Here is a 12,658-nt window from a genome sequence, read left to right on the forward strand (position 1 = left end):
AAGTAGTGTTACCAATTCTATCCTCGTCATCTTGATTATGCAAATAACTGTCCTCATTTTCAAGGGTACTATTGGAAACACTGTATCGGAAATTAAGATTATGTTGAGCCAATTTTTCTACAATCCTATTTGTACTCTCAGTATATTGCTTAAGAGTCTCTTCTAGAGACATCTTTGTTGACTGCTCGTCTGGAAGAATGCTACAGTTTTCTTCACAAATAAGGTATAACTCTTGAGAGCCTCTTCTAGAGAAATAGAGGGATTGTTTTGCTCGTATGACTGGTGGGTGTGCGAATAGTAATTGGGCTCACTCTGGTATGAACCATAACCTCGAAAAGATTGGCGTTCCCAACCACTATTCGCACTGTGGTCATAAACAGAATAATGTCCATTTTGGAAATCAGTCGGATATTCAATACAAGTTAGACATTATATTGTGCACGTGCAAATGCAAGGTTGACTAAAATGGGTAAGCTCAGGTTACCTACAGAAAAATATACCCAAAGGTACTAGGATGAGGTTTGTGGTGTTTCGGATGATAACGCCCAAAGGGTTCACCGTACTAAACCACGTGTTTTCCTAAAAATCGGCGTTTGACGATGCAATATGGTGGTGTGCACGTGTTTGTATCACAAAATATAACCCACTGACATGGGATTCATGAGTGGATAGAGTCTTACCTCCCGTACCAGACGGGCGATGAACCATTGAAGTCGACTCAGGCCATCGACTCCGATGTCAGTGTACGAACTCGAGGGGCCGAGACAGTATTGTAACTACCGTCCTTCCCTGCAAACAGTTTTATTTAATTTTTTTAACCCTTCCTTAGGTTTTAAAAATAATAATGTCCAAAGTCCAAAAATAAAACAGTCCAAAAAAAGAAAAAGAAAAATTACAAAAATAAAAACCTATTTACAGTTTCTAAAAATAAAAACCTATTTACAGTTTCTAAAAATAAAACAAAATAACTATATACAAAATCTTCTTCTTCACTCCTTTCGGGTTCCTCTTTTCTTTCCTTCTTTGGCAATGCTTTCCTTTTATAGCACTTTTTTATTTCCTTGTAGCTTCGCTCCAAATCTGAAAAGAATTGAAAAATACCAAAACGCGTAAAAAGAACAAGAAAATAAAAATAAAAATAAACCTAAAACAAATCTAAATACAAGTCCGCGTCGGCGGCGCCAAAAATTGATGAGATTTTGAAAGTTGTTGTAAAGTGGTAAGAAAGATTCGTTTAAAGACTTGTAGAGATTTGATTTTAGAATTATATTTTAAAATAGAAAACTCAAGACGATGTTGTTATCAAGATTTTAAAAGCACTGAGACTCAGGATTCCACCAATCTCCAATTTCTATGTGATTTAATCTAATCAATATTCATGCAACTCTTTACGTTTAAAGTGATTCTAATATTTTCGCCTAGGCAAGTAGATTCTCAAAACAATAGCTGTAAATCGAAAGCATGGACCATCAAAAGATTTAACCTAAGCATGACCCATCAATTGAGAACACAACCACTTAATAAGAATCATATATTCAATTTCGGTTCAGTGAAAATAATCATAAAAGAGATTGCAAAAATTAATTACATAGAAATTACCACATAGTAATTGGAAAAATGGCTTCCTCTGTCGCCTCAGCAAAGGGTTTTAGCTCCTCATATTAATCACTTGCTCAAAATACATGTTTGTTGCTCAAAAGTTGATTAAAGGGAGAAAAGGTATAAAGCAGTGTGTTTGTAACAGTTATAATTGTTACAGAACCCACTGTTACAGAAAACCCTAACAGAACTGTTGCGAACTCAAAATAATTGTTGGAAAAATTGTTACAAAGTTATTGAGTTTGAAAGTATAGGTCACGGTTTCTGCAACTGTCCAGCTGGATCTTATGTTCTTGAACTCTTCTTCTTCCTCCTGCTGCTGCTACGACTCTGCAAATCCACCTGCAGCTACCCAATCACCTCCCTTCGGTCACCCAACTCCCGATCCCCCTTCTGATATTATCCAAAACTCTTATATACACCACAGATGAGAAAATAACTCAATTAAATCCTTTTCCTTCCCATCAAGTCTCGGACATACATTCCCTTTTCTGCTCTTCTTTCCTCGTACGGGTTTTCAGAACTCCTTTCCACGGAAAAACTGAATCCTAACGAATATCCTCCTCTTAACTTGCACGAAACTTCCTAAAATAGCAGCAACAATAAACAGAAACCCGATATAGTTCAACTCCCTACTTTATCGTGTTTACGTGACATCTTTGATTTGTTCCCGACTCTGTCCAACGTTACATCACAATCTTGCAAGAGATACTCTTCCATATTATCCACGTAATGTCTTAATTTATCACAGGCAATCCCGGAAACTTTTCTCGTACCCTGTTTTAGATAAACTTCTTTCTTTATCGAGTCTCAAACACATACGAAACCCTGACTCGACCTAACAGGCCCAAACCATCCAAAATCTGTGAGAAATCCCGAGTAAATCTCACACAAAACCTTCCATGTTCAAACCGAGAACTATCCTTCCCTGTTTAACGAAATCCGGATTATCAAGCCCAAGTTATTTGATCAAAAACATCATACCATGCTTGTTTATTTAATTCAAGTCCATCCTATTAAAATCTGGTGATTGAATGTCGTTAATACCCATTCAAAAATCCAACCCTAATCTGCAACTTCGCTGCCACTAGTTTTCCCGCCAAATCTCGTTTTTGAATTGTTGAAGATGACCTCCCCTTATCCTATGATGGGGTGCGAATATCATGTACCCTGAGGTTGCCCCTTATCCAAACCGAGAGTCCGAATAGTAATTTTCTCCCATGAGCGCAAATACCACTTTTCGAGCCAATTTTTCCGCAAAAGCTTATTTCTCCAAAAACACCTACAAATACATAAAATAATCAATTAAGTATAAAATCGAGCACTAACAATACAAATAATTGAGATCAAAATAGACACGTAAATGCATGTTCAAATTTAAACTTGTGTATGTCAGATTTAATCATGGGCATGGGCATGAAAGTACAAGCCTACGGTATTGGGTATCACAAAATTGATCCTAGGCATATCAAATTTAAACCTGGGCATATCAAATTGAATGTTAGGAATGGGAATGAAAGCACAACCCTACAGTCGTGGGCATCTCAAAATTGATCCTAAGAATGTCAAATTGAATCTTGGGCATGAACATGAAAGAACAAGCCTACGGTCTTAAGAATCTCAAAATTGATCCTAGGCGTGTCAAATTTAAACTTGAGCATGTCAAATTTAATCACGGGTGTGGGCATGAAAGTACAAGCCTATGGTATTGGGCATCTCAAAATTGATCATAGGCATGTCAAATTTATACTTGGGAATATCAAGTTTAATATTTGGCATGGGCATGAAAGCACAAGTCTTGGGCATCTCAAAATTGATTCTAGGCATGTCAAATTTAAACTTGGGCATGTCAAGCTGAATCTTGGGCATGGGCATGAAAGCACAAGCCTACGGTCTTAGGAATCTCAAAATTGATCCTAGGCATGTCAAATTTAATCATGGGCATGGGCATGAAAGTACAAGCCTACGGTATTGGTCATCTCAAAATTCTAGGCATTTCAAATTTAAACTTGGGCATATCAAATTGAATGTTGGGCATGGGAATGAAAGCACAACCCTACGGTCTTGGGCATCTCAAAATTGATCCTAGGCATGTCTGATGTTGTGCGCCAGAATTTGATTGTTGCTTGAGTGGATTTAGCTAATGTTGCAAATCCAATGGGGGGTGTTGATTACAGTGTGTGGAAAACAGATTATAAGGGGGATTTTTCCGCTAGTTCGGCCAAGGAATTAGTTAGAAGGAGGTATCCAGCTCTGGAGGGGACTAATATGTTGTGGAGACCAGCGGTGCACCCTGCCCTTGCAGCTAGGAATTGGAAGCTTTTGAGAGGCGTGTGTGCAACATTAGACAAGGTAAGAAGCAGATTTAAATACCAGGTTGTTAACAAATGTTGTTTGTGTAATAACCAAGAGGAATCGTTGGAGCACATTTTGTGGTCTTACAATTTTGCTTCGAGGGCTTGGAACTGGATTTCAAATGTTTTTGGTCTTCTTCCACATGAAAACTTTATAACTTATTATAAAGCTGCAAAAGGTAGGAGTCGGATGATTAAGGATTTATGGTTACTAGCTATTTTGGCAATTAGATCAGAACTTTGGATGACTCGCAATGGGCTTATCTATGGTAACCAAAGAGTTAACTGGCTTTTCTTTCAAAAGAAGGTTTTTAACCAGATTCATGATTACTCTATAAGGCTTAAGGGCTTTATCAAGAGGATCTTAGGGTTCTTAATTTCTTTAGAATTCGGCATAAACAGGTTAAGAATTTTGTGCCAAAAGAGTGCTTTTGGGAGCCTCTGGTACATAATGAGTTGATGTTGTGTTGTGATGGAGCGGAGCGGAGTAATCCTGGAAGGGAAGGTGCTGGCGTGGTGGTATGTGATGCCAATGCTAGTGTGGTTGGAGCTATGAGTGTTGGTTTTGGTGTGCAAACTAACTACTTGGCGGAGTTATTTTGTGTGATTGTTGGTTTAGAGTGGGCAATTTTGTATTGGGACAGATTCCATGAGTGTTGTTTTGGTCTTCTCGAGTAACATCAATGCGGTTCCTTGGTTCCTAAGACCAAGATGGGTGGCTGTGAGGGCAATATATAATGCTATTCGCATTACACATTCTCATAGGGAAGCAAACTTTGCGGCAGATTATATGGCCAAAAGGAGTTTCTTGTTGGAAGAAGGAGAAGGTCTTAGCTATGAAAATAGGCCTGATTTCATCTTGTCTATTGAATTACCAAATGTATCTTATTTTCGTTTCGATTAGGTTATAAGTTTTTTGGGGCGCTTTGCCCCTTTTTCTTATGACCTTTGTTGTAATTCTTGTTATTCATTAATACATTTTGGACTTACCAAAAAAAGATCCTAGGCATGTCAAATTTAAACTTGGGCAAATCAATTTTAATCTTGGGCATGGTCATGAAAGCACAACGCTATGGTCTTGGGAATATCAAAATTGATCCTAGGCATGTCAAATTTAAACTTGGGCATGTCAAATTGAATCTTGGGAATGGGCATGAAAGAACAAGCCTACGGTCTTAGGAATCTCAAAATTGATCCTCGGCATGTTTAATTTAATCATGGGCATATGCATGAAAGTACAAGCCTAAGGTATTGGGCATCTCAAAATTGATCCTAGGCATGTCAAATTTAAACTTGGGCATATCAAATTGAATGTTGGGCATGGGAATGAAAGAACAACCCTACGGTCTCGGGCATCTCAAAATTGATCATAGGCATGTGAAATTTAAACTTGGGCATATCGAATTGAATGTTGCGCATGGGCATGAAAGCACAACAGTACAATCTTGGGCATCTCAAAATTTATCCTAGGCATGTCAAATTTATACTTGGGAATATAGAGTTTAATCTTGGGCATGGGCAGAAAGCACTACCCTACGGTCTTAGGCATCTCAAAATTGATCCTAGGCATGTCAAATTTAAACTTGGGCATGTCAAATTGAATCTTGGGCATGGTCATGAAAGAACAAGCCTATGGTCTTAAGAATCTCAAAATTGATCATAGGCATGCCAAATTTAAACTTGGGCATGTCAAATTTAATCATGGGCATGGGAATGAAAGTACAAGCCTACGGTATTGGGCATCTAAAAATGGATCCTAGGCATGTCAAATTTAAACTTCGGCATATCAAATTGAATGTCGGACATGGGCACAAAAGCACAACCCTAGGGACTTGGGAATCTCAAAATTGATCCTAGGCATGTCAAATTTAAACTTGGGCATATCAAGTATAATCTTGGGCATGGGCATGAAAGCATAAGTCTACGGTCTTAGAAATCTCAAAATTGATCCTAGGCATGTCAAAGTTTAACTTGGGCATGTAAATTTAATCATGGGCATGGGCATGGGCATGAAAGTACAATCCTACGATATTGGGCATCTCTAAATTGATCCTCGACGTGTCAAATTTTAAGTTGAGCATATCAAATTGAATGTTGGGCATGGCCATGAAAGCACAACCCTACAGTCTTAGGCATCTCAAAATTGATCCTAGGAATGTCAAATTTAAACTTGGGCATGTCAAATTAAATCTTGGGCATGGGAATGAATAAACAAGCCTACGGCCTTTGGAATTTAAAAATTGAACCTAGGCATGTCAAATTGAATCATGGGCATTAGCATGAAAGTACAAGACCACGGTATTGGGCATCTCAAAATTGATCCTAGGCATGTCAAATTTAAACGTGGGCATATCAAATTGATTGTTGGGCATGGGCATAAAAGCACAACCCTACGGTCTTGGGCATCTCAAAATTTATCATAGACATGTCAAATTTAAACTTCGGAATATTAAGTTTAATCCTGGGCATGGGCATGAAAGCACAACCCTACGGTCTTGGGCATGTCAAAATTAAACTTAGGCATGTCAAATTGAATCTTGGGCATGGGCATGAAAAAACAAGCCTATGGTCTTAGGAATTTCAAAATTGATCATAGGCATGTCAAATTTACATGTCAAATTTAATCATGGGCATGGGCATGGGCATGTAAGTACAAGCCTACGGTATTGGGCATCTCTAAATTGATCCTAGGCATGACACATTTAAACTTGGGAATATCAAATTGAATGTTGGGCATGGGCATGAAAGCACAACCCTATGGTCTTGGGCATCTCAAAATTGATCCTAGGCATGTCAAATTGAATCTTGGGCATGGGCATGAAAAAACAAGCCTACGGTCTTAGGAATCTCAAAATTGATCCTAGGCATGTCAAATTTAAACTTAAGCATGTAAAATTTAATTATAGGCATGGGCATGAAAGCACAACCCTACGGTATAAGGCATCTCAAAATTGTTCCTAGGCATGTCAAATTTAAACTTGGGCATGTGAAATTGAATGTCGGGCATGGGCATGAAAGCATAACCCTACGGTCTTAGGAATCTCAAAATTGATCCTAGGCATGTCAAATTTAAACTCGGGTATGTCAAATTTAATCATGGGCATGGGCATGAAAGTACAAGCCTACAGTATTTGGCATCTCCAAATTATCCTAGGCATGACAAATTTAAACTTGGGCATGTCAAATTGAATGTTGGGAATGGGCATGAAAGCACAACCCTACGGTCTTGGGAATCTCAAAATTGATCCTAGGCATGTTAAATTTAAACTCGGGCATATCAAATTGAATGTTGTGCATGGGGATGAAAGCATAACCCTGTAGTCTTGGGCATCTGAAAATTGATCCTAGGCATGTCAAATTTATACTTGGGAATATCAAGTTTAATCTTGGGCATGAGCATGAAAGCACAACCCTACGGTCTTGGGCATCTCAATATTGATTCTAAGAATGTCAAATTTAAACTTGGGCATGTCAAATTGAATCTTGGACATGGGCATGAAAGACAAGCCTACGGTCTTAGGAATCTCAAAACTGATCCTAGACATGTCAAATAGGCATGTCAAATTTAATCATGGGCATTGGCATGAAAGTACAACCCTACGTTCTTGGGCATCTCAAAATTGATTTTAGGCATGTCAAATTTAAACTTGGGCATGTCAAGTTGAATCTTGGGCATGGGCATGAAAGCACAAGCCTACGGTCTTAGGAATCTCATAATTGATCCTAGGCATGTCAAATTTAAACTTGGGCATATCAAATTGAATGTTGGGCATGGGAATGAAAGCACAACCCTCCGGTCTTGGGCATCTCAAAATTGATCCTAGGCATGTCTGATGTTGTGCGCCAGAATTTGATTGCTTCTGGAGTGGATTTAGCTAATCTTGCAAATCCAAATGGGGTGCTGATTATTGTTAGAGCATTGCTCGGTGGAACTCGTATGTGTTGCTATCTCAAGCGTGTTTGTCAATATTAGTGTTAAAAACTATATGTCTTGATTTCTAGTATATTTATGACTAAGTTTCGGTCTAGGATAGTTAGGAATAGCGGAGCTCCAGTCTCCATGGCGATTATGTTACAAAGATGAAGAACTACTTAAGGAACCAGTGGAACTTCATCCGACCAAAAGTTATGTAGAGACTTGAAGTCATCTTGTCACTCAAAAGTCTATTTACTCTATCTCCTACTCTTGAGACAAAAGTCGTATAAGTATGATAGTTTGCATACATACACATTTGCTATTTCGAGCCGAGTTTACTCGCCTATCTTTTTCTCGAAATACGTGTTAGTAAGCTTTTGCTTTAACCATCTTCATCTTTACCCGTGAAGAAAGTCATGATGACGTTTGAATCTTGACAATAGCTTTGATGACGATAATCGATTCTTTATTTCTAACGACTGTTATAACATTATAGAAGAATGTTTCAATGATTGAAATGTAGAGTTGAGAATATGTAACCACCTATGGTTGTAAGCATATAGTGTGTTCACACATTAGTGTATAAATCCATATGCCGGAAACCAAGTGCGTGCATATATGTGCATGCGGTATTGGTGAAGGAGACAGGTTTGGTACGCGTACTGGAGGAAATTCACCTCGTGAAATTCTGCTGAGTTTGAAGTTTACGAACTCAAAAACCAGTCACCTTAGGTACGCGTAACGTACGCGTACTGGCGGAACTTTTTCACCCGAAAAAGTCTGCTGAGTTTGGAAACTAAAACCAACTCAAAATCCGATAGCTAAGGTACCATACCCGTACGCGTACCCAAGCTAGTTATTTCTCAAATCGGTAGTTCATGGACTTAAAACAATAAATTATAAGAAATGCAATCTTTGCAAACCGTGGGTATATTGTTCATGAATTGATTCAAATGAATCAAACCGATTTTGTTTCAATTGTGTCCATGTATAAAGACCTAAGCAATTGAACAACTCTTGAACTAGTTCTTATGAGTCATTTGAACTAGTTATGAGAAAGATGAATACGGTTAATATGAAAACACTCATATGGTCAACCATTTGTGAACCAACCAATGTACACGTTTAGGTACGGTTACTCCAACCAAAATGAATATATTTCATTTGTGTGTGACAAGCTAAGTTTCGATCTAACGGTTGAAAGATATTAGCTTGGATAAATCAGGTTTTTCATCTAACAGTGATTATTGCATGCTTTGTTACCAAGGTAACTCAGATTGCAAACCATGATTTGAAAACTATATAAGGAGACGTCTAGCAACTGTGCAAAACTAATCCCCACACCTCCTTGTGATACTAGTTGGTTTGCTAGAGTCGATTCTCCTTTAATTGTAGGTTTCTTCTCGAGACCCTGTCGATTAACGACTGAAAGACTTCATTGGGATTGTGAAGCCAGACGAAACTACTTCTCTTGTAGTTGAGCGATCTGATCTTGCCATTTTCTATCGTACGAGTTCAATTGAATAATTGACTTGAGATTATATCTCCGATAGGCCAAGATAAAAAAAAATCACAAACATCTTCGTCTCATCGTTTGTGATTCCACAATATCTAGTTTCGCTACCATACGATTTAGATTATTGTGAGGTGATGATAATACTAGGATGTTCTTCGGGAATATAAGTACGGTTTATCAGTTGGTTCTTGTTGACCTTGATTTTTATCAAAAGACAGAATAAAACTTTTAAATTTATCTATGGGAGACAGATTTATCTATGCTTGTAGACTTTTCTGTGTGATACATATTTGTTTATTAAAGTCTTCGACTTTGGGTCATAGCAACTCTTGGTTGTGGGTGAGATCAGCTAAGGGAATCAAGTGCGTAGTATCCTGCTGGTATCAGAGACGTAAGGAGAGCAACTGTACCTTGAATCAGTGTGAGATTGATTAGGGTTCAACTACAGTCCAGACCGAAGTTAGTTTGTAGTAGGCTAGTGTCTGTAGCGTCTTAATACAGTGTGGTGTTCAATCTGGACTAGGTCCCGGGGTTTTTCTGCATTTGCGGTTTCCTCGTTAACAAAATTTCTGGTGTCTGTGTTATTTCTATTCCGCATTATATTTTGTTATATAATTGAAATATCACAGGTTGTGTGTTGTATCGATCAATTGTGAAATCCAACCTTTGGTTGTTAATTGGATATTGATTGATCCTTGGATATTGGTGTTTGGTACCATCCAAGTTTATCTCTCTTGTATTTAGTCGAGACTCGCAGATTGCTTGAGTAAGATTTAAATTAAGAGATAGAGATATTAAGTCCTTGATATACTTTTTATTAAGATTGAATCTGACTGTCTAGTTGATTCTCTTAAAAGTATATTAAAGTTAGTCCATACAGATTTATAATCAAAATATTTGGTGAGGTTGTTAGACCCCCGCATTTTCAATTGGTATCAGAGCAGGTAAACACGTTTAAAAGACCTTACAAGTTTGTGTTTATAGCAATCTGATTCCGTGGACAAAGTCGTATCTCTTATCTACGTATAGTCTATGGCTTCCCATACTTTTGACTATGTCAAGAGTCTTGCTTTTTCCTCAAAGGATAATTCCTTAGTTGATTCTTCCGAATCCAGAGAAAGAAATGAGACAATTGACAGGATGTCAGAGGTAGAAAGGAATACCACCAGAACCAAAAAAAATCCAACTGAGACGATTGATCTTCACAATCATTCTCAACTCTTGGATGAATTTGAGAAGTCTCTTAGTCAAGAACGTGAACTCTATAAGATCATTGAATCCTTCTCAAACAATATCAAAAGACTCACTCAAGAAAATATGCTACAACAAGAAAGGATTAGTACTCTTGAGAATATTGTTAAAGAATGAACAATTAGAGAAAAACGTTTAATTGAGACACACTTCTCTGACTTGAACAGCCTTCGTGTGGAAACATAGAATATTGCTGCATCTATTCACCTAGCCCAAAAATAGTCTTCCTCCTTGACTAAGGAAAACACTGTAATGAGAAATTCTTCTGTGTCACGTGCTGAGTCTCAATATAAGTTACCTGACATGAAGAAAAACTCACCAAAGGAAGTTCCTACAAAATATATTCGGCAAACTTCCAAATGGGACATGGGTTTGAAACAGATGCCTTAAACAATTCTCCTCCACGAACCTGTACATTCCGTGGGAAAAAGAATCACTATGCTATCTATTGTTTTGCTAGAAGGAAACAAATTTCTAAACTTCATAATTTGCTTTTTTCCACTGTCAATGGAATAAATAGTCGGTCGATTACAGCAGTGAATCACATGCCCACAGAAAATCAGAAACCTTATAAATATGATCTCTTTCCTAGAAGTCATCACAAGGTTCAAGTGCTTTCCAGTGGTAAAAACTCTCGTGCTACTGATAAAAGCATTCCCTGTGTTTATAAGAATGTTTCTGGTAAATCTAAGTCTAGAAAATGGACCCCTCTCTATCCTGATCCTCTTGAACCAGTTGCAAGAGGTCCTAGATTTAGTCCTCAAAAAGGGACCTCTGACGGATATGCTAAACGAGTTGTGTCTTACTCGTCCGGAATGAGTGTCAATCGAAGAAAGAAGGAGAAACAAAGACAATGTTCATTTAATGAGATGAAGGCTCATACTTGTGTAAATTAATCACAAGGTTGAATTCTCACCTACAAAAATCCTAGTAGTATGAGAATTGAATAGGTATACTTTTGGCAAAGTGTCTCTGATTATGTAGCTAATTTCTTATCGTTCTTAGATGGATTGTCAGTCAAACACTCTTACATGAGTATTTCCTTTGTTTACATGCTCTATCGTTTTCCTTTTTAATTCTTCTTCGTTGCTTGAGTCCCTAGAGGTAAGATGCATGGGTATTGTGCAGACTATCTTCACAAATAGCCGTTTTTGCTAGGTCTTTGTGGCCCTCCCATCCGATGGGTGTTCGAACGGCTTCTTGGCTCAAGTACTGTATTCATTATATTCTATCAATATAGATAATGGTTCATCAAGCTACAAAAGACCTGTTCCTCTAGGGTTTAGACGTTCATTAGTCTATTTATAAAATCGTTTGTAGACTTCCTTCTTCTCTAAAACGATACAGTTTCATGGCTCCTGTAACTAGAGGCTCAACAAGCAGGGATGCAGTCTAAGAAGCTAACGAGTATCTATGTAAAGGAATTTCTTCCTCAAAAGTGAAGAAAGTGAAGGCTACAAATAATGGAGTTGGTTCTTCCTCTAATTGGTTCGTGTCTTTTTATCAGCGTGACGATAACTTCAGGGGCTTGGTGAAAGAATTTATCAACAAAAGAAACAGTTTAAAATCTCAAATTGTTTCGTCTTTAGAAGAGTTAATTCACTATGAACGAATGTTGTCTCTAACAACGAACACCGTGCGTGAACTAAAAAGAGAACTTAGTGAGTTGACAAATATTTCTAAAGATTTGGAGGAATTGAACGATCCCATAATCAATGGGTTTTTCAATAATGAGAAGGAATTCTCAGTAGAGACCTTGAGAAAGCTCTATGATGCCTAGTAAATCTTCTATTTTTCTTGTTTTGTTTAGAAGAATAACTAGAGTTTGGAATAGCCATTATTGTGAGTCCACATAGCTATGTCCATCGTTTTTTCATCTTTATTTTTTAGGTTTATTTATTTAAATTCTAAAAATTGTTTGGAAGATGATTTTTTTGCAGTATTAATCTTTATGGTTTTATATATTGTAATATGTTATGAGATATGTGTGTTTGCGTCCATAAACTATTATTGTCCCATATG

General features: G+C 37.6%; 1 protein-coding gene across 1 annotated transcript; it reads left to right on the forward strand.

Annotated features, from left to right (window-relative positions):
• Positions 1-3,756: 3,756 nt before the first annotated feature.
• Positions 3,757-4,857, forward strand: LOC113342239. The gene is made up of 3 exons (XM_026586841.1): positions 3,757-4,260; positions 4,356-4,472; positions 4,573-4,857. The coding sequence occupies exons 1-3, from the start codon at positions 3,757-3,759 to the stop codon at positions 4,855-4,857; spliced, it is 906 nt and encodes a 301-aa protein (XP_026442626.1).
• The last annotated feature ends 7,801 nt before the right edge of the window (positions 4,858-12,658 follow it).

This window comes from Papaver somniferum, unplaced genomic scaffold (assembly GCF_003573695.1).
Source record: "Papaver somniferum cultivar HN1 unplaced genomic scaffold, ASM357369v1 unplaced-scaffold_35, whole genome shotgun sequence".
Classification (NCBI taxonomy): Eukaryota; Viridiplantae; Streptophyta; class Magnoliopsida; order Ranunculales; family Papaveraceae; genus Papaver; species Papaver somniferum.